The 22,779-nt window shown below is 42.5% G+C and overlaps 1 protein-coding gene across 5 annotated transcripts in view; it reads right to left on the minus strand.

Moving 5' to 3' along the window:
* The window catches only part of EML1 (EMAP like 1), a 124,927-nt gene that overhangs the window by 20,092 nt on the left and 82,056 nt on the right, over positions 1–22,779 (minus strand). For 2 of the 5 annotated variants that reach the window (XM_060271899.1, XM_035106158.2), the window contains exons 4-10: positions 19,954–20,001; positions 17,857–17,991; positions 15,193–15,221; positions 9,463–9,592; positions 7,712–7,861; positions 5,799–5,868; positions 2,470–2,580 (exon numbers count right to left, since the gene is read on the minus strand). In XM_060271899.1, the coding sequence (XP_060127882.1) occupies positions 2,470–2,580; positions 5,799–5,868; positions 7,712–7,861; positions 9,463–9,592; positions 15,193–15,221; positions 17,857–17,991; positions 19,954–20,001 (673 nt within the window). Of the gene's footprint in view, positions 1–2,469; positions 2,581–5,798; positions 5,869–7,711; positions 7,862–9,462; positions 9,593–13,573; positions 15,164–15,192; positions 15,222–17,856; positions 17,992–19,953; positions 20,002–22,779 lie in introns of those variants that run through there. The other 3 variants (XM_060271907.1, XM_035106186.2, XM_060271906.1) reach the window with 2 other exon arrangements.

Consider the following 22,779-nt stretch of genomic DNA (forward strand, 5'->3'; position numbering starts at 1 on the left):
AATTGTTTAATAAATAATAATAATAATGGTAAATTTATACCCTACCCATTGGGCTGGGTTGCCCCAGCCACTCTGAGTGGCTTCCAACATACCGTGTTTCCCCTTTTTTAAGACGTAATCATAAAGTAAGCCATGGCAGGATTTTTAAACATTTGCGAAATGTAAGACATACCCCGAAAATAAGGCATACCTCCATGCCGTGTGGAGAGAGACCGCCGAGCGCCCCAGCCAGCCAGCGGGACTCAGAGCATTGGCTGCGGCAGCAGCAGCAGGAGGAGGCCTGACGGCTCGGTGCCTGCAGCCAGAACCGGCGGCTGCAGCATGGAGCGTGCCCAGCTCTCCGCAGCACCAAACGGTTGGAGCGCCCTGCTGGGCTGGGCGAGCGCCCCAGCCAGCGGCCTCTGCCTGGCCCCGCCGAGACCTGCCACCCCGCCACCCAGAAACGGCAGCTGCAGCGTGGAGCGCACCAAGCCGGGTGGAGCGCCTGAGCCAGCAGCCTCCGCCTGGCCCCGCCGAGGAGACCTGCCTCCCCGTTACCCAGAACCGGCAGCTGCAACGTGGAGCGCACCGAGCGCTCCGGAGCACCGAGCGCTTGGAGCGCTCTGTCGGGCCGGGCGGAGTGCCTGAGCCAGCAGCCTCCACCTGGCCCCGCCGAGGAGACCTGCCTCCCCGCCACCCAGAACCGGCAGCTGCAACGTGGAGCGCACCGAGCGCTTGGAGCGCTCTGTCGGGCCGGGCGGAGCGCCTGAGCCAGCAGCCTTCGCCTGGCCCCGCCGAGGAGACCTGCCTCCCCGCTGCCCAGAACCGGCGGCTACAACAGCGAGCGCTTGGAGCGCTGAGCACTTGGAGCGCCGGCCGGGCAGAGCACCTAAGCCAGCAGCCTCCGCCTGGCCCGGCCAAGGAGGCCTGCCTCCCCGCCGCCCAGAACCGGCGGCTGCAACGTGGAGCACAGCAAGTGCTCCGGAGCGCTGAGCGCTTGGAGCGCCCTGCCGGGCCAGGCGGATCACCTAAGCCAGCGGCATCCGCCTGGCCCGGCCAAGGAGGCCTGCCTCCCCGCCGCCCAAAACTGGCGGCTGCAGCATGGAGCACGCCGAGCGCTCTGCAACGCCAAGTGCTTGGAGCGCCTTGCCGGGCCGGGCGGAGTGCCTGAGCCTGTGGCCTCCGGATTGGCAGAAATCAGGGGACTGGGTGGGAGGGCGACTGCAGCATCCGGAGGGCTGGGGGGTTGCTCTGGGACTTCTCTCCCTCCCTCCTTCTCCGTCTCTTTCCCCTCTCATCGGACACTCATGTTCTGCATCTGCATTGGGGTAACTTGATGGTAGAATTTGGGCTAGATGACAGGTAATTAAAAAAAAAGACACCCCACCGAAAATAAGACACCCTGTGTTTTTTTGGGGGGGGGAGTTATAAGACGGTGTCTTAAAAAAGGGGAAACACGGTAATATAAAAACACAACTAAACATCAAGCATTAAAAACTTATTGATACAGGGCTGCATTCAGAAAGTCATGTAATTGGTTATCTCTTTGACATCTGATGGAAGGGTGTCTCAAGAAGGCCCTCTGCTGTTTTGGCAGAAGGTAACTGTAACCATCAACAGAACGGTACGGAACAACCTTACATCTGCGGAGCAAAATATCCTCCTCAATTACCGTATATACTCAGCACATGGAACCTTACAAAAGGACAATATGAGTGGGCTCTCCGTGCCCCTACCACAGCAAAAAGACAGAAACTGATGAATTGGAAAAATAAAAATGCGGCTCCCTTCTACGATTGGATCGAAGACTTATACAAACTCGCAACATATGAACAAATTGCATATAAACGCATTTGCCATGGACAAATTCAATGATATTTGGACTGCAATAGACTAAGATCTGGTAAAGTACAATAAGAACCTTGTAAATATACAGTTTTGGGTTCCCCACCCCCACCCCTCTTTGTTTTCCCTTCTGCATGGGTTTTGTTTCTCTTTTTCGTTTGCGTCTCACCATGTTTGGTGCACTTATGGTTATGTACTTTTTCAATAAAGATGTTACAAAAAAGGGCCCTCTGCTGTTCTATTACAACTAGTTTGGCCCTAAACTAAAGGGGAGAAAGGGGAGGAATGAGGAGACTTCTTGGTGTCACAAATTCAGACAGACAGATCAGCACCAAGCAAATCAAATTTCCACTTGTTGGAGTAGTAAAAATGATGTTTGGAAATTACTTTTTTTTGGTTTGCTTTGTCTAAACCCTTCTTACTTAAGAAAAAGATTTCACTGAAGCAAAACTAACTCAGCAAAACTAGAATCCAGTAAAATAGTATCTGGTGCATTCCACTGGGGACGCCTCCGGAACAACCTAACACAGAAGTGAATAGCATTTGCTTACAGAGGAAGCTGTCCCATTGAGTTATGGCAATAGATTTTAGAACTGTAAAGATGGCAAAAAGTGCATCAACAATACATGAAGAGATATCGCTTACCGATTTGGAAAATGCAATGCAAGTGACAGCCCGGTCAAAGAACCCCATCCCAATGACATGCAGCGTGTTCAGAGTAACAGAGTCCCAAATGCGGACATGGGGCAGGAGTTGCTGCAGAAATTGAACAAACAATAAGCAACAGCTGCAGTTAGATTTGGCGAATGGGGTGGGGCAGGAATCTGAGTATAATCAGAGTATGTGAAAATACCTGCAAATGCATCTTAGCCATATTTAACATCTTCCGTTCATGGAAATACAAACATACAGGAGAAAAGGTCCAATTCTCTTTCAACCTCTGCCTCTCATCTGTAATATAGGGGTAATAGTCTAACGTATAGTGTGGTTGTCAGGGTTACTGAGACACCGATATGCAGATGGGCATTTTACTCTTATTTCTAGTCCATGTCACTTTTGCAAGTGTAAGTTCCTTCCATTCTGTTTCTACTCCTTTCTAATTTTCTCTTATAATATATAATTTTTGAATGTGTTTTGACTTTTTGTAAAGCCAAGAACTGTTTCACAGCGTACAGAGAGGCACCAAATCCAATAGAAAGCTGTGGTTCAAGCTGCACACTAGTCTAGGAGATGTGGATTAGGTCAGGTCATACTGAGATCAATTCCCTACGTACATGGGGGCGAGGGGCATGCCTGCTGTTCCCAGAAAGTGAGGAGTATGATTCAACTACAAAACCATATGAAACTTCCAAAATGGTCGAATACATTACAAAAAGATTTAACCTTCTGACAGCTTCACTCTGCCCGCCAAAAGTCAGCTGAAACAGACGCTTCCAAATTATAACTAATATACAGCATATCCAATTTGCATTTGGTGCTCCCTTCAATGACAGCTAATGGACTTTGACAGGATTATATAACGCCTGCAATGCAGAGTTAGAACGCTAGAGAGCAATCTTTGCAAACGTACGTTTAAAATAGCAAAAATGCATGCCCAACTGACAGACAGTATTTGCCTATTGATGATTGCAGTCCCAAGTTGCAGAGAGGCAGTTCTGTCTATATAAGCAAGAAAATCTATTCACGCAAAGTCTGAATAAATACTAAAAGGATTAGCCAGAATTGTTCTGGGTTTTTTTATCAATAAAGATATCTGCAGGGAGAATCCTTTGGAAGATTTCAAGAAATCACTTTATACTCAAGGTTTAACATGTTGAGATAAACAAGAAAATAAGAATTGCATTTCCATTGTCTGCAGTCGTTAATGAGCAATAAAAAAACAGACAGAGTTGCAACCGCTGAACCTTACTAGTTCAAGTAATTAATAGTAATAGTAATAATGAATATTCTTATTGAAAATGGCTAAGGTCGATAGTCTTCCATACGGATCCTTTCCCACTTTCCATTACAACCATGGTATCTCTCATATTTGCTCCAGTGTTTTTTAGCAAGGGCATAAGAAAAACCCTGCTAGATTAGAACAAAGGCATATCCAGTCCAACATTCTGTTTCCTACTGTAGCCAACCAGATGCCTATGGGGAAATGATAGGCAGCAAGATCCTCTCTGGATGCTGCACCCACAGTGACTGGCATTCAGGGGCTAGGCTGCCTCAGAGCCAGGAGTTGTATACTGTACAACCATCATAACTAGAAAGCTAATGGAAATTGGGATTCTATATTTTAGCAGCATCAAATGGTGACATTTATGCCTGGCAACTATAAGTACTCAGGTTCTGCTTGCAAGTTTCCCCACAGCCCTGCAAGCTTCCCACTACACAGACAGGAAGCTGGATTGCTAGATAGGCCTTATATTCTTATTACCATATTTTTTCATGTACGGTGGTACCTTGGGTTACGTACCTGACTCATTCTGGGGTGCCGTTCGTAACCCGAAAAGTACGTAACCCAAATGGCGCTTTTGTGCATGCACGAACTGCGCAGAACTCTTCTGCATGTGCGCAGACTGCACGCACCGGTTCTACACATGCGCAGACCGCGCAAGGGGCGAAAAATACTTTCGGATCTGCGGAGTATGCAACCCGAAAATACGTAACCCAAAGCAAACGTAACCCGAGGTATGACTGCATAAGACTATATTTCTCCCCAGTTTTTTAAAGTTTAAAATTTGGGGGTCGTCTTATACATGGAATCTTTAAAATATTTATTTCTTCATTTTGGGCCCCCCAAAATAGGGGTCGTCTTATACAGGGGGTCGTCTTATAGATGGAAAATTATGGTACATTTCCTCGATCAAGATCATGCTTTTCTCCAAAGCATTCAGCTTTTTTATGTCATTCATTCTGCCCTTACATTTTATGATCCTGAAGTAGTTCCTGGTGCCTTATTTGCAGTTTCTGGTTTCCTATTTGTTTCAAAAATGCAGAGGCAGACTAAATAAATAACCACCCTTCATCAGAAGAGTGTTTGTACAAAAGTGAAAGAACAATTTGTACAACACAGGTGCAATATTTTTTTAAAAAAGCAACGGAATAAATAAATAAATAAATAGCATAAAATTGAGGAACAAAAGCAGTTCTAGTAAATATGACCATCGGAAATGCTGGGACAAATGAGAAAGTTTTAACAGAGTGCTAAAAAATATATATTGCAAAGTGTGTTTCCTTAAGGAGGGCATTCAAACTGAGACAACAATTCAAAATAAGCCCAGGTCACTACCGTGAATCATTTACCAACAGAACTGGTAGACACTGCCCAACAAAGTGAAACAGCACCACATCTGACTCAAGGCTTCATTTTGTCGCATTGTGCTCTCAAGCGGCAGGTTCTCAGGAATGATATTGATTGATACCAGAAACTTCTATATGCAACAGGAATTGGGTTTTGGACACAAAATATAACATTCAGCTGCCCCAGATTTACATACACGCACCCAGCAGACTGTGTTGTATGAAGCACCCAAATCAAAACTTCACAATCAATGCGGGTTTATCTGTATAGCCTTTATTAGTGCTGCCCATGTTTTATTTTAGTTTTTAGATGTCTTAGATGTTTTAACTTTGTACTGAGAAATGTATCTTTTCTGACTGACGGTCGAATAAAGAATGATGATGATGATGATGATCAATGCATACTCAAGCACGAAGCACCCAAGAATGACATGGCTTTAGGCTGCAATGGCAACTGGAACTAGGAACCAAACTCATCCTCATTTATATATCCCTACTAACATCATTTCTCCTATCATTTCCACTACATTGGAGCTCTGGTTCCTTCCAACATATAATCCTGGAGGTTTACTTTTAACACACCTGGTCCTCATTAGTATTAATACATTATCACACTAGTACGTTAGCATAAAAACAACAGATTTCTAACAAGCAAAATTCTGAACATGATCAATAGGCCGACTTACTTTCCCATCCTTAGATGTTCCTGCAACCTGACCAGTTGCTATGGTGATCCTGTCAGGATGGACAGCTAGGCTGAAGGAGGGAGGGGAAAAAACCTTTGTCAAATCTCATATTACAAACACTGTTCACAACGCAAGCTAAAAGAATTCTGAGCACCCTGGACTGGATGGTTTCCAAAACATTTATTGCAATGCATATGGAAACATTCTCATTCCAGCCCTTGCCATGTCTAATGTGTGAAGACAAGTATCGCAAGACACTGAAGGGTGCAAACAATTACAGTATTTTGCACATGCTTTTCATAAACTATTTAAATTTGATAATTTAATTCCCATGACAAATGCTCAAAGTTGCACTGTCCCCAACCTGGAATCTCTTGCAATACCAAACCAATATTAACACTAAGTGCATGAACTATTGAGGACTAGATTTATGGCTGCATCAATGCTTTTTGTTCCATTTCTTGTAATCATGCAAAGCTGGTGATGAGAACTGATGTGGGGTATTATTTATTTACTGTGGGTGGCGTTCAACTCCCTTTTGAAATTAATGAACTAACTAAGTTATGGCCATTAATTTGAATGGGTCTAGTTCTGAGTAAAAGTTAGTTGTTTTTATATCTGTTGGAAGCTGCCCAGAGTGGCTGGGGCAATCCAATAAGATGGGTGGGGTACAAATATAATAATAATAATAATAATAATAATAATAATAATAATAATAATAATAATAATAGGCTGCAATCCTATATTGTTGCCCTGCTTTTCAGATGCCCATCTCCCAAAGTGGCCCAAAGAAAAAGGAAGGGGAAAAGCCATGCTTCTGCAACAGCAAGGCAACAGGAGTTAGAGCAGTGTGTTATTTCAGGGAAGAAAGGAAGAAGTGAGTTCCCTGAAGCTGCTCCTTCTCTGGATGAGGTTAGGTTGGTCTCCTTTTTGCCTTGATTCCTAGAAGGCAGTAGTGCAGCCTCATAGTGATCCTAGGTCCTCTTTCTCATGGCAGGAGCCAGAATGTGATTCTTTTCTGCTCTCCAGTTCCAGGGTAGTAGTACTTACAACTGTGGGCTGTTAGCCAGGAATCTCCCATTCATTATAACATTAGTTCCATGAGTAATGGAAGAAGTATGAATGGCTTCACTTTAGTTCTCTCATTCCTACCTAGGCACTGCATTGTTGGAAAATTAAAACAAGGCAGGTGACAGTATCACCAGCATCACCAGGTAGAGGCCCATGAGGGTATGCCCCCCCCCTAAAATTTGGCTCTACTGCTATATGTTACAGTTGTACCTTGGTTGTCAAATTAAATCCATTCTGAAAGTCCGTCCGACTTCTGAAAATGTTCGACAACCAAGGCAAGGCTTCTGGTTGGCTGCAGGGGCTTCCTGCACTCAACTAGAAGCAGCGTAAGCCACGTCGGGCGTTCAGCTTCCAAAGAACGTTCGCAAACCGGGACCCTCACTTCTGGGTTTGTGGCATTCAGGAGCCAAAACGTATGAGTGCCAAGGTGTTCGTCAACCAAGATACGACTGTATTTACAACAGATGTGGGCAAACTTCAGATTACTTTGTTTTTAGTGGAACACCAAAGTCTACCAGCCAGAGCCAGGTGCAACATAGTGCTTCAGCTAGATAGCCATACGCTAAGAATTAAGGAATATGGGATCTTTGAACAAATGCCCAGCCCAGCAATTTGTGATCTGTACGAGAACCAAGCTCTCAAGTCCTATCACAAGCAATCTAAGTGGGCTGGCGGGGCTTTTATGCTGCTGCCATTATTAAGACCATTAAGGGGTTACAAAACCGTTGCAGGTCCCAAATCTACTTTCTGCCACCCCCACTTTACGAGAAACGGGACACGCTATAGTTTCAATTCTCCCACCTTGTTTTATTTCCAAGGTATCAATGCCCTATATGGCTTACCACTTGACATCGTCATTGTGAGCAGTGTAATGCCTCTGTAGTTGCTCTTCAACATTGTACAACACAACAACAGACGCAATGAAATACACGGTTTCACCCGTTGGAAGGAGGTACAGGTTATTACGACAGTCCCGACCCCTGTAGCCATAGCTGCCATCTTAGTTAAGATTATAATACGGTAGTTTGTAAGCAGCCGTTCAAAAATTGCAAGCGCCATTTGATGTGATCATTTGGGCTCATACTGTAAGGCTCTATGACTCTGCACTAGTTTATTTGCACCAGATGCTAACCGTTGTTCCATTTCCTGGTGAATCTGGTGGAGACAGATTTCGTTTTTGGAGAGCGATGGGCTTTCCCTTCAAATGTTCTGTGCTGATTCTCAGCAGATGTGATGTACAACATCAGTTGTGCTGTCTGGGAGCCCTCCCTGTTGGTTGAGGTGGGTTTGGTTTCAAGTGGCTGAAGGAGAGCACGCCATTTGAAACAGGATTCCCCCCTCCCCCATCAAGCCTACAGGTGGGACGAGATCTGCTTCAAACAAGAGACTGGGACCTTCCCAGTGATCAGATCTCCTCACCATTAGGCTGTTCAGGCCTGGGATATTCTGCCGCTGTTCTTCATTGGGGAGAACTCCACAGCCACAAAGACTGTGAAGCAAGAAGCCCACCCCCTCGGGAAATGCTAGCAGTGTACCTATAGACTTAGCACCCGAACCACAACACAGATGAGTATACCTCCCTTTTAGGACTTTTGCAATGTACAGTTCACCTGCCTCCCCCTGTATTCTGTCTGTTGTACAGATTTGCCTTGAAATAATTTCAGTGATGCAACTGAAGGAGGCTACAACAAAACAAAAGCAGTGAATCTCATTCTCCAACAGTGCCAGTCATGGGCAGATCTAATCTAATCTAATCGTGGGAGCTAATCTATATGTTAAATGGTACTATTTGGCACATGATGCTATTTAACATAAAAAATCATGCAGCAGCACGCTCTGTCATACATGGTTTCTTGCTTATTGAAGGCAAAGATGAACTTTGGATGTGTAGATAGATAGATGGATAAATAGATAGATAGATAGACAGACAGACAGACAGACAGACAGACAGACAGACAGACAGACAGAGACCCTACAGTACTTCTGATTTGTCTTCAAAAGACTGGCCAACTGTGACTTGTGTGCTTAAGAAAGAATCTGAAAAATATTTCTAAGAGTAAATAAAAAAAGAACCAGCATAAACTGTATTTCTGTGTAGCGTATGACCAAGCAATGATGGTATTTATACAACCTAAATGGATGTGCTGAAAATCATGATGTATTTTCTAAGAATTCTGTTCCTTAAAAACTGCAAAGACATATAACTACCCTTTGATATGCCAGTAAAAGAGAAAAGCTGTTTAAGTACATTATAATTAGTAACCATAGTGCCCTACTTTTCTGCAATGTGCCTAATTTAACCATGTGATAATTAACTGGTTTTAAACATAAACCTTCAGGCTACATTCAGCTGAAGCCTTCTTGGAGCTGCTTAATGGGATAAAGATGTGCAGCAGAAGTTTCATATTATTAATACTCATTTGATTGTTTTATCAGTGAAATGGTAATTGCTTCCAAAAAAAAAAACCCTAGATGCCCGCTATGATTAATAACCTTCCAAGATACATTTAGAAAAACAACAACAACAACACACAACTGAACCCAAGAAATGAGCAGTTTCTACGTTTAACATGCCACCATAAGAAAAGGATACACCCATTCCAGTTTTAGCCTCTTGGCTGGTAGTTCTGCTTTTGCTTCCAGACTGTAAGATTCCACTTGATCTTTGGGCATGAACATGGTAACAGGGCGTCCACGCAGAAACATTTTAACGTATCCTTCCTCTACAAAAAGGTCAAACAATAGAAAGAATTACACACATGCACCATTAGTCACGTTCTTCAACATTCTTCTATCCCAGCCCACTAATATGTTGCCTAATGACACACTGAAGTTACATTCCGGGGGGGGGGGGGGTTGCTGTTCCCCACCCCACCCTGGCAAGCAAAATTTGATATAATCAGTTATACACACCAAGTCCCCTTCTGCTTTAAATCTCTTTACAATACTGAAGAAGAAACTCCAAAGATTACAATTAAGACCAAAAAAAAAAGCCACATGAAATTCTTTTATTTATTTTTATTGGATATTTACACATCTGGGTGTCAGCATCTACAATTTATAACATTCACAGCATCCTAGTGTAAAGACAAACTTTGCACTTGGTTTATATTGTTAGAGATACACTGGAAGCACAATGAGGACAGGCAATTAGTAAAAGATCTGCACTGAAGTACATGTAAAAAAGAAGAAGGCTAAGTTTTAAAACAGAAGCAGCAACAATGACAGCACAGAGGAAGGAGAGAGAAACATAAAAGAATGAAAGATCTGAACTCTGCTGACATTAAGTAAACACCCTTAACACTAGAAATGCTCTAGTCGACGGTGCTTTAAGTGAAGTATGCAGGCAGAGGAACTCTAATAACAGATCTGGAAGTACTGACTTGGGGACTTCATGGGGCTTAAAAAGCTAGGTGATCTAGGAAATGTCATGATAGTCTGACTAGGACTTTTAGGAAATGGCAAAGCCAAAGGAGGTTTCTTGCGAACAGCTGGTGAAGCTTTTCGAGGTTCAGAACTTGCTGCCTCCTGCTGCTCCATCGGCAGATCAAGGGATCCAGCCTTGTTCTCATCCAAATCGGGCAGTTTTGGAGTCAATGACATCAGCAGAGTTACTAGATGGAATAATCGTGGGCACAGAGAAAATGGAAGGGCAGAAGCAATAACATTATGTAAATCAGTGAGAGAGTTTTAGGTCTACTAAAAGCATTGCTAAGGATTTTCAAACACCATTTAAAAAAAGCCAATGTTTAAAGGAGGAGAGCTTTATTTAAATGGACGAAGTAACATAATTTATGTGTTGTCATTGTAGTTTTAATCAGAATTCACTGAACAACAATATCATGTTATAAGCTTATTTGCCAATAACAATTTAACAGTTGTTGCAGTGTTTAGTGTTTTTATTAACACCAATGCACATATGGAATGTACCTGAAGCTTAACTAGACACCTTCTAATTCTTTTCTCTCTTTTTTAAGGAAAAACAACAAAATGTGTTGAAGTGAACACATAACTGTAAGCTTTCCAAAGCTGTATTTTACACATATTGCTAGAGATTCTTTCAAAGCATGAAAAGTTGCTACAGTACTTTACTGCTGTGCATGGAAAAACAAAGTACACAGGGAATACTTGAGTTCCCGAGCTGTACAGACAAGTTACAGGTAGATACATTTCTAGGCCTACAACAACAAAACAAAGCACACCTGTCCTTAAACACGGACTATGTAGCACACATCAAAAGCTCAAGGGCTCAGATCACTAGCTTATCAGAAAATAATGCGGGTAGCCAATGTTAAAGTCCAATGCTGATGTAATGCTGCCAATTTCCAAAGCACAATTAGGAGGCTGTGAGTTCATGGAGGTTCTCCACCCGCATCTGAACCAGTGACAACCCTGATTCTGCTCACCTGGCTTCAACTCTTAATCAGGAAGCCAGATGAGCAGAACCATGGTTATCTTCAACAGGTTTTAAACACAAGATGTTTTGGACTACAACTCCCATCACACACTATTACTGGCTGTGCTTCCTGGGGCTAATGGGAATTGCTGTCCAAAAGATCTGGAGGGCATCACTTTGACTACTCCTTCCCTAGTGCCAACAGGAGAGGGAGGGGGGACTTGGCACTGGGAAGAAGGAGTGGTAGTAGTTATGCCCTGCTTCCAAGTTCTCAGGCACTGGCAGTGCTACATTTGCATGGCACCCACGTAATGTGGGGACTGGGTTTTAAATTAATGCTTACTAGCGTATTCTTCTTCTGAAACGTGTTATGCATCCACTTAGCGTAAGCACACAACCACTAATTGCATCCAAGCACTGTGAGACAGCTGCCTTTGGGGAACCTGTCTTAACCTAACATTTACCATGTAAACAAGTAAATGCATAGGTGGGTGAGCACTAGATCACTACATTACACATTATGGGTACAAGCATTTAGAATCAGGGTACAGTCGTACCTTGAAAGTCAAACGGAATCCGTTCCGGAAGTCCATTTGACTTCCAAAATGTTCGGAAACCAAAGTGCGGCTTCTGATTGGCTGCAGGAAGCTCCTGCAGCCAATCGGAAGCCACGGAAGCCCCACTGGATGTTGGGCTTCCAAAAATAGTTCGCAAACCGGAACAGTCACTTCTGGGTTTGTGGCATTCGGCAGCCATAATGTTCAAGAAATAAGCTGGTTGAACACCAAGGTTTGGCTGTACTAAACTCTTGCCCACAGAACACACAATTAACTCAAAACAACCTTGCTATCAGTAACACGCAAGGAATGATTAATAATCCTTTCCAGGCAAACATCTAGCCCATCTTACTGTCCAGACCACCTGTTCATAACAGGTGTGTGGCAGCAGACACAGATACTGATAGGCTGATCCGGACAGTGGCATGCCCACCATCACTTAAAATATTTATGTACCCTTTTCTGCTTTGGTATTCAAAGACACAGAAAGAACAACAGACAGCAAGTGTCTTAGAATAACAGACTGCAAGAGAAGATACTGGTTAATGGAAGTGAAGCCACTATATAACAAGATGAAAAGACTGTTAAATTGTTAAAAGCAAGGCTGTATAGAGCACCTGCAGTATTCTTATAATACTGCAGGAACAGCTGGGAAACAGAACGGAGCAGAAAGGTTGAAACTAGCAGCGCCTCAAGTTGCTTCCATGAGAGACTGCAAAATTAGTTACATGTGGCTTGTTGAACAATATGATCCACAAGAATAGAAGCAACCATGATTAAGATCACATAATATTTAGGAGATGCAGATTAATGAGGAGTTAGAATAAACCATTTGTATAAATGCAACACAAATCTGTTTACACAAGCTACAATGAAAAACAACTTGCTTAAATGTTAATTATCAACAAGCACTTCCAATATCATACATTCACTAACCCTAATTTGACATTCATATATATCCAACAGTATCCCTCTGTTCATGGAAGGCTCTTTGCTCCAATGGAAGCTTCCATGAATGGAAGGAGGAGGGAGGTGACTCTCACCAATTTCCCCTTTGGGCTGCAGCCTACCTCCCACTCTGTTTGGGGGAGTTCCCCAAACCCTCTGGTGCAGATTTGCAAGGAGCTGCAGAGAGAAGGGGGGAAATCAGTAAAAATTGCTTCTTGCCACCCATTTCCATTCATAGAAGACTCTGATGGACCTAACAGCCTTTGCATAAGCAGAGGGACACAACTGGAGACAGCCTAATATGTTAACAGCACTGAAATATTGGTTAGCCACTGCAGTGTGCTTGTTGGCAATTCAGGTTAAATCTATGATTTACCAAGGACAATTAAGGAAGTGAGCAAGCACTGCAATGCCACTCTAAATGCTTATTTAGGCACACATTAGGAAACTAACCAAACAAACTATATAGTGCAGGCTCTATCACATGGCTTCTCAGCTGAAGTGCCAAGCAACTATTATCACACAATGGTACATTCATGTGTTGCCATATAGCTCTCTAACGTTTGTCTCTTTCCTTGGCCATTTATTTGAGCAGATCAACTAAAAATCAAAGCAAAAATCCATTTGGGTTAAATTCTACAAGGCTTACAACCCAGTAGGTGCCCTGCAGTCAGAAGAAACCAAACTTGTTTAGCGTTGTAGCAGTAGAAGAAAGATGTTGCCTCAATGGAGACAAACTCCTTTGGCTCTGTTAATAAGATTGCTTAGAGAGCTATGAGGTTTCAGAAGCGAGGCCTACCTACCTTTACAATGTGTCACACGGCGCTTCCCTTGTGGTTACAGAGACAGAGATAGAAGGGCTAGATAAAGATGCATTCAAGAACAGTCAGGCTCACCTAAATCCCTGCTCTACGGACTCCCCAGCCGTACACTTTGATGTCCTGTTCAGAGAATACCGTTTTTGGTTCATGCAAGCAGTCTGAATCTTCCACAGACAACCAGTGAACAGGATGATGCCCTAGACTGATTCACATGTAACTGCAATTTAGACTGCAAATGACAAGTTGTGTTCAAAATGTACAGACCAGCCATGGGTTTATTCGGTTTCCATCATCTCCTACTACCCACAACAATATCAGGATGCTATTCCAAATAGGGGGGGGGGCACACGCGAAGGAATATCGCAAACTAATTTTTCTTTGAACCCAGAATATTTCCCCCAAATTGTAGTTTGCCAAGCAGCTTGAAACCATGCTTCTGGCCTGGAGGCTACTTGAAAAACATGGTTTCTTGGATGGTACTGGTTCTGGTATCACAATAAATCATGGTTTGGTGTCATGTCTGAACAACGTCATCATGAAACCATTCTTGCGAGAGAGGCCGGAAGTGGAGGACTGTGGGTATTACTGCTTATTCTATTTGCAACGGCAGATGTGATGCTCACAGTTGGGATAATCAGGACTTCATATAAAGACATCTACTTCACTGTGCCAAGTGGTAAGGAAGATTTTACCACATGTTGGATGTAGTAAAATGATCATTAGTGTGGGGCTTAGTAGCTGATGCTCTCTTATTCAACAGATTGAATGCATTTAATGGCCATCCTTCTATACAACAATAGTAGCGTGTACCCCTCTTTTTAAAAGCAGAATAGATAGAAAACACAGGGAAGTATGTTAACAAGTATGCCCCCCAAATATATATATATTGGCTCCTAAGAAGTAGGGGGGGAAGGCATTGTCATTGATTTAGGGAATGATTCAAGTAAAGTATTCACATGCTCTAACATGGTCCTTTCCACCTCAACCCCATTTTCTCCTATGAGCTTTGGTTTTGTCGGGTGGGCGGTCACAAATCAGAAATATTGTTGCGTGCTGCTTTTCATCAAGTGTGGTGGGTGTGTACCTGGAAATGAATCTCTTTCCTGTGTGCCTGTATTTGTAGGGAGGATAACCTGCCTACAAAAAAAAAACACCCTGCAGACCTTATTGATTTATATACTTGTTACATTTGTATTTCGCCTATCCTCCAATAGATGCTAAAGTGAGGATCATTAAAAGTGAGGCACAACAAGTGAATGTTTTATGCTACTCTGAATCCCAAATGAACCGCCCAAAATTCATCATTAATTACTGAATCAAGGACACTGTACATGCTTCTTGAAAAATATAAAATTAAAAGAAAAGTATTACCTGATAAAACCAACATATCAAGTTCATTTCCAGAAAATGTGAAACTGCTTATTACCATTTGTTAATCACTGTAAAGTAGGACTAGGCCATGTTTTAGGAAATTAACAGTGATAGTTCTGTTGACCATTAGAAAGCCTAGTTAGCTACAAACATTCAAACCATGTTTAGAAAAAGGTTATATCAACATGAAAACCCCATTTACATAAGAATAAAGAAAGCAAAACAATTACCTGCACTGAACATTGGCTCCTTAGGCTTGCTGTGAAAATAATCAAGAAACATCCTTTTAACAAGACTTGCTTGCCCATCTTTCCTCCCAAGCCCCTCTCTCCTTCATGACTATCCATCTCAAATAAAACAAAATTATCATCCATTCAGTTCAACAGGGACCAAGTATTGGCTTTGTTTTTTATTCTGGCAGGCCCGTGCACAGCTTGTCTGAGGCCCAGGGTGGGAATCCCCGACGGCTGGGAGGCATGGGGCATTCTTAGCATGAAGGTGGGACTAAGAAGGGGCCCCTGGCCAGCTTTGCCCTCTGTGCAAAGTGTACCCAGCTGCCCCCCTGCACAGTTCAGAATCATGCAACTATAATAGTGTGAGGCAAGAGAATGGAGCTGTACATGTTTGTCCTATGTCTGTCCATCCCCAGTGTCCCATACTGGCCCCTCCCTAGGGATGGAAAAATTTGACAATTTAGGTTTTTCTCAGTTTCTCGTTTTTCCAATCATAACATTGCTCCTCCACATTTCCACCTCAGTGCAATTAAAAGTAAATAAATCATGAAATATCATCAGCATTTTAGTGTGAATTTCTCCTAATATGCACATTTTTGTATGCAATTTTGTCAAATCTAAACTTTTTTCATAGCAATTTTCACATGCTATTTTACTGAACATATGCTTTTTCTATGCACATCTTACATGTATCCTTCTTGGCTGGAGAAAAGCACTGCAAAATTCAGAGAAATGAATTTTTTTGAAAAATTGCTGTTTCAGTCCACATATTCATTTGGAAAGTGCAGATTAGGTATATTCACCTTTAAATGTGAACTGAATCAAATTTAACCTCCATCCTTTCCGCTCCCTAACACTAATTCTGCCCTGGGGAGCATGTCTGCAGCTCACAGGAAAGAGCGATGGGCACATGCAGGGCAAATTGCACAGTCCTACTCTCCTCCCTCGTGCGATTATAGTCTCATGGCCCTGAATGCCCGAATATAACTTATAAATGATACCAAGTCATGTTGCTCATCTGTGCACAAAACTGTAAAAATATTTTCCTTCCTCGCCATCATTTCAGCTAAAAATCTGGTTCATGCTCTTGTGCTCCCCTGCCTTGACAACTAAAGTTCTCTCTCGTCTTCCCTTGTCACTTCCTAGTGATTTCTCTTCCATTCAAAACTCTGCTGCCAAAATCATTCACATTTCTCATCACAGAGACCACGTGACGCTTCTCCTCAACCCCACACAAAGGCTTCCCATCCTCTTCTGCATCTAACGCAAGCACTTTGTCCTTATCGCTGAAGTTCTTCATGGACTCTTCCCAGCCTACAGTTCTACTCACTTCACTTTTATATCCATGGCCGGGACTTTCCTTTCTCCAAATGGACCACCCCGCAACTGCCAAGAAGTAGCCTGCTCTCTTACATTATTAAATTTCAACCCCTGCGCCTCCACATGCCTAGAACTCAGGCTCTACACAGCTGCATGGTACCACTTCTATCTTTCTCCAACTCCCTCCTCAGAACCTATCTCTGAAGCATCTGACTTCACCTCTTGCTGTAGAACTGTGGCCTAAACATTTTCTTTGGGGTAAGAGTTCACTACTAAATATGAAAGACCACGTAAGGTTGCTGATTGGGTGCCTGCAACTAGGGTTGGGAAAGCACCAAAGTGCTTGCCCTGAAAAACAACCGAGCCCTTTCAGTGAAAACAATTCAATTGGTTTTGCAGGCATTTGACAAGAATAGTTGCTTGGCTACAAGCATCAAGAATCCCCAGTAAAAAAAAAATTGCTTATGAGATCATCATTGGCCACCAGCAAAGAAGCCTGCCAGGCCTTTCCTGAGTTCACTGGAACCCTCTATCAGCTGCTACCCTCTCCCCCTTCCTCAAGGCAAGGCTTTTCCCCCTCCCTGAAGATGGAGGGAAGACTAGCAAGGATGGCAGGAGTGGGGTGCCAGCTTGTTTGCGCAGGGCTATGCATCTTGCAAAATGCTGCTGCTCATTCAGGCTCCCCCACTATACTGCATTATTTTGCGTTTGCTTACGTTCACTGCTGGTTATCTTTGCCCTTCCCATTCCTTCTCCACCCCCAACCCCCATTTCTCACTAGGAATGGACAAATCCATCAGTTTTTGTTTCTCTCCGTTTCTTCTTTTTTCCCAGTCTTAAATTCAGATCTCCACATTTGCAATTTTTAAAAAAGTCCTCATGAAAATTCATCAGCATTTATTGCACATTTCTCCTAATGTACTCCATTTTTCTATGCCATTTTGACTGACACAGACATTTTTGCAATCTCCCCTGATATAATGCACTTTACATGCAATTTCCCTAATAAATGTATTATTATGTACATTTGTTCTTTAAATATAATTTTTTTAAGCTGGAGAGCTACATCACAAAAATCTGAGAAATGCAAATCCTAATCAAAGTAGATTTCTCCCCCATCCCTATTTGTCCCTACTTATTCCATGCCACATTTTTGTCTCCTCCTACTTTCAACATATAGATTGCAACTTTCTTGTGACAAGGGATCAGTCTTTTTGCTTTTGCCAAGTCTGTAAAGTGCCATGCACATGGGATTTAATAGTATTTTAATAACCGTAGCACCACCAAACATTGTGACTAGCCTTAAGAGCCATGTGGATATAGCAAGAGCTGCTTCCCTACCTTTCACTGTTCTTTTTACCACTAGATGAACTGCTTGTGGATCCAGCTCGATTGCGGCTGATTTTGGAATCTCCATAGCTTTCCCTTCGGCCTCCAGGAGATACACGCTCAGCTGAGTTGGTTCTTTTGACAGTGCTAATAGAAAAGGAAGCATAGCCAATTATAAAAAAATAATACATTAGTCTGAGTCTACACGTCAAGCTCTTCAGAAGTACAATCCCCAAACAGTATTCTATGATGAGCTGAAATTATTAATCCTTTAAAAAGAAAGAAGAAAAGAAAGAAACATGGGCAAACATACAGAGGTTTATATTTCACTGTTCCAGGATGCATAATTTTAACAAGAGTAAAAATAATTTATGAACATAAATGCAAATATAGGACCACATCCTGGTATCAGTCATTCTCAGGGATGCAGAAGCATCCCAAGATTCCGCGGGGAAAATGTAGAATCTGTGTGAGTGTGTAGAGGGTCTTCTCCCCAGCAGAAAATGGCATCACATTTTCCCACTGGGGGTGCTGGGATCTGTTATCACAGCTCCAGACCTTCAGAAAGTATGCTTCACAAGGGACCTGGAGGACTGATCATCACCTTCCCCATCACCAGAGACATGCTGCTTGGCTCTTTGATGAAAGGAAGTTACAGAGGTGGGGGAAATGGCTTCCTTCATACTTTGTTTCATGTCTTAACAGGTCATTTGCCTTTTTCATTAACAGGTAGCCTGTAAAAATAACAGAACTGACTTGTCTGTTTTGGAACGTTTTGTACTTTCAGTCTTGTTGTTTATTATTAACATGTTTATAACTAAAAGGAAGACTGAATCAAGCTCACCTGGAAACTACTTGCAATCAATGGAACAGGGGCACTCACTTCTGCCATTTTTGGTGACATCCCTAGTCATGCTGATAGAATGTCAAGAGGCATGTTACGTAAGAATATATAACATATGGATCTATGCTTCTAAGTATTTTTACCTGAAACTAAACTCAAGTTAAATGTTTTGTCCCGTAAGTCATTTAACTGGGTTTAGTTCAAGGTCCTAAATATTTCAGTCATGGTTCAATATTTGTCACTGAAACATAGTCATATTGTTAATTGGCTGAAATATATCAACACTTTGGATTGCTCTCATTAGGTCAATTGAGACCACAATGCAGTGACCCATGCAACAAACTCTTCAAGCTCAGTAGGACTTTGGATTTCTGTTTTGAGAACAGCGGTTATTTCCTTTAGCAAACTGATTCACAATACTGCTTGGTAGTATAGTCAAATTCCTCTTTGGGTACACAAAAGTTTCCAGACAGGTGAACTGAGAAGGCCTTACATATGGTATAAATAAAGATTATATAAAGGGAACACTAGATAAACCTTTACAGAATTCGTCAGAGAGCTTCCCTGGGTTTTGCCCTTGTGGGATAGCTCAGCAATGGCACCTTTGGGTGTTCCGATTAGGCCGCACACCTCCCATACATTTGCATCTAGGACTTGGGTAAAAAACTGCAAACAGATTCAAAGTCAACCGCAGGACAAATTCCTGTAGGAGAGGGCTATCAATGGCTACCAGCCATGATGGCTACTGTTCTACCTCCACAGCTGGAGGCAGCAATGCTTCTAAATAGCAGCTGCTGGAAACCACAGGAGGGAAGAGTGCTCTTGGGATCATGTTCTGCTCACTGATTTCCCACCAAGCATCGAGTTGGCCACTGTGAGAGCAGGATGGTGAATTAGATGGGCCATTGGCCTGATCCAGCAGGCTATTCTTATTTTCTTATGTTAACAAGCACAGTTTCATTGCACATAAAATATTTGCATGTAAAGGCATTCGGATCAGAAAGAAATCCTCACCAAGAAGCAAGAAACGTTAGTATAGAAACGTTAGTACAGAAACAGAGGAAACAAAGTTAATACTCCTTAAAATGCAATATGAAAAGTGCTAGTTATGGGGATTTCCTTTTTCTTTCTTTCAACTACTCAAGCTTTTACTTATTACTACAAATACATACTACTGTTGATGCAAAATGCTAATGATGGGAGTGATGGGAGACAGACGGACTAACGAAAATGACATATTACAATACTAGTAAGAATTCCCTCACCTTAGAGCAGTTTTTTTCAGTTTGCATGCATTGAGAAGACTCACAGACCTGCTTAATCCATGAATGAGAAGTGCATAAACAAAGCAGAATAAAAGTGAATGCAGTAAAAATAAGAATGTACAGACAGAGAACATTCATATAAAAAAAGTTAAAATACAAGACGTATACATTTTTCATGCAACCAATAAACAATCCTGCACATTATGTGAAGCAGAATTAAGGAACTAAATCATTTAACAAGTTCCTGGTTCAGCTACCTTGATTGTTCAAGCTAACCGATAAACATAGTACCTTGAGCAAAAGATTCTGAGAGCCCCACAAAGAGTTTGCAAAGCACTTTAGCACATTAAGCAATGCTTTCTGTATGTAGACATCTCAGGATCTTTTGGTTTTAAAGTTAAAAAAACAAAACAAAACTGGTGAATACAGCCAGCAGTAATCAATGGAGGACAGACAGGAAACTCAATACTAGAGCAGCAAAGGGTTGGGGAGAGACAAGGAGGACAGTATACCGTAAGTTATACACACAGACAGACATAGAAATAATGAATGGTGGTGTATAATTATTTGAAATGCTAGACATTCAAAATATATTCACAGTATGTCAGGCAAGAAAGGAAGCCAATACTCTCCAATCATTCCAGCTAAAGATAGAATTCAGGTCACTGGGGGGGGGGGTGAGATGAAAAGGGGGACAACCATACACAGGAGTAATTTTTTAAAGAATCAACAGCACACAGGGACATGGGTTTTGTTTAATAAAAAAGAGGAACATTTTTTAACCAAGAGAAAATCTGCCCTACCTTGAGTAAATTTCTGTATGATCAGTACAGTTCATATCAAGGGACAGTTGACAGTGCTGTTTTCTAGGAACATAAACCACCATCTCTCCTCGAATTTAGCATTATTTAAGTAAGAGAGAGGCCAATGCTGTATTTATATGACTTTGGGGGGTTTTAAGTTTGACCATCTGTGGATCAACACATTTTCCCCCTCGTATATATACATAAGAAATTACTTACATTTTGGGGTTCCTTTGAAGACAATAATTTCTTTCATATTTATATTGAATACTTTAGTTATATTATTTCCTTAAGATTACTCTAGCTGTCCCTTTTTCTTTTCTGGCCCAGTTTAAGCAATACTCCCATTACTTTCCTCCAAGAATCACATGCCACACCCTTGAGGGTATTGACGGGGGTAGGTTTGACCCACCCAGTGATTTCTTGGGGTGCTGAAGGCTCAAATACATGACGTTCCATCTCCCACCCTCCCATTTTGCACACTAAATAAGTGAAGTGGGGTGTAATCATCCAAATTCCTCCCCCTCCGTCACAGCAGCTGGCAGATGCTTCCCCATAGTTTGATCCCAAGCCATGGAAGAGTGTGCATGCATGTTTGTGTGAATGTGGTGGGTAAGTATGGGATTGCACCATGTGGAAGTGGCTGCTATACTAATTAGGATGTGTGTGTAGGTGTGTGAGAGCATGCATATGCTTCAGGAAACCTGAACTACGTGCAATCAAAGGAGCAGGCATCCCAAGACTGCACAACCTGACTACCCCAGGCAATCGCGTACTCTTGATACAGAGCACCAAACTCCTAATTTTGAATACTGTAAAGACACCACACTCGGTTTTCTTCCTCACAGTTGGGCAACCAGGATAAAATGAGTCTTGCGTTTTGCTGCAACTGGGTTAACAAACCCAAGGGATGTGCAGGGTGCTGGCAAAGAAAGTGCAGTAGAGGCATGCATCACAGAGAGGGCTGCATGTACGGCATGTTACCTGCCCCGCAACCCCCACTTCCACACTAAAGCTGCATTGTGTGACATGAATAAATCCTGCTTTTTCTACTTCTACTAAACCTACGTCCTGTGTGCAAGCCCAAAACATTCAAACCGAACGCAGCAAACAAAGCTCACCCTAATCAGCGCCCTATCTCTTTGGTTAACTCATCCCTCAAGATTGCTAAGAAACTAGAATGCCACTCTGAGTAACCTGAAAGGAGGCTGAAATACAAAATGAAGGCTATAGCATTAAATAGAGACATCTTGGTCCCCACCAAGACTCCCTGCCCCCCCCAATCCCCCCATGCTTTATTTGTCTTAGGGTGGGTGCAGGGTTTGTTTTCTTGCCCGTTTTGGGGTGGCGGTGCTAGCGGTTCTGAGCATCACCACTTTTTCTTCAGTGAAATGGTACCCACAGCTGTTTTTTAGATTTCCAATGTGCCCACAGATGTAATCTCTTTGCCATTAACTCTTCAGTTTAGCATCATTTCGTGAGTCCCGTTATAGAACACAGGTAGGTCAGCCAAGTGACCTCCAGTTGTTGTTGGCTACAATTTCCATCAACCCTGAATACTGGCCATGTTGGCTGGGGAAGGTGGGAGTTGTAGTCCAAGAACATCCGGGAAGCACCATGTTGGCTACCCCTGCAATAGACTATGGAACAAGGGAAGGGACGCCCAAGTGCTTAAGAGCAGAGCATAAACATTTCCTGCAAACAGCACACAAAAGAAAGAGAAGGAAATGGGCTTAGCATTGTCTCATTGCATACTTGCTCCCAGAGTAATTAAGCACGGTTGTGATTGCAAACGTTTATTACCTGTAAGGATAATCACTTAAATAGCTTTGAATAAGAACTGAATACTTAAAAACTGCCGTGTACATAGAATGCATGAGCATGCCAAATATTGTAGGGTTGCCCCCACCCCCTGCTGATGTAATGATGTTTTCTAGCCAAGTTACCTTTGCGCTGCCTAAGGTGACTAAATGAAAGCACCGCACCGATTCAAACCGAGGTTAATAATGCTTGCCTAGAGCCA

This window comes from Zootoca vivipara, chromosome 1 (genome assembly GCF_963506605.1).
Source record: "Zootoca vivipara chromosome 1, rZooViv1.1, whole genome shotgun sequence".
NCBI classification, from domain to species: domain Eukaryota; kingdom Metazoa; phylum Chordata; class Lepidosauria; order Squamata; family Lacertidae; genus Zootoca; species Zootoca vivipara.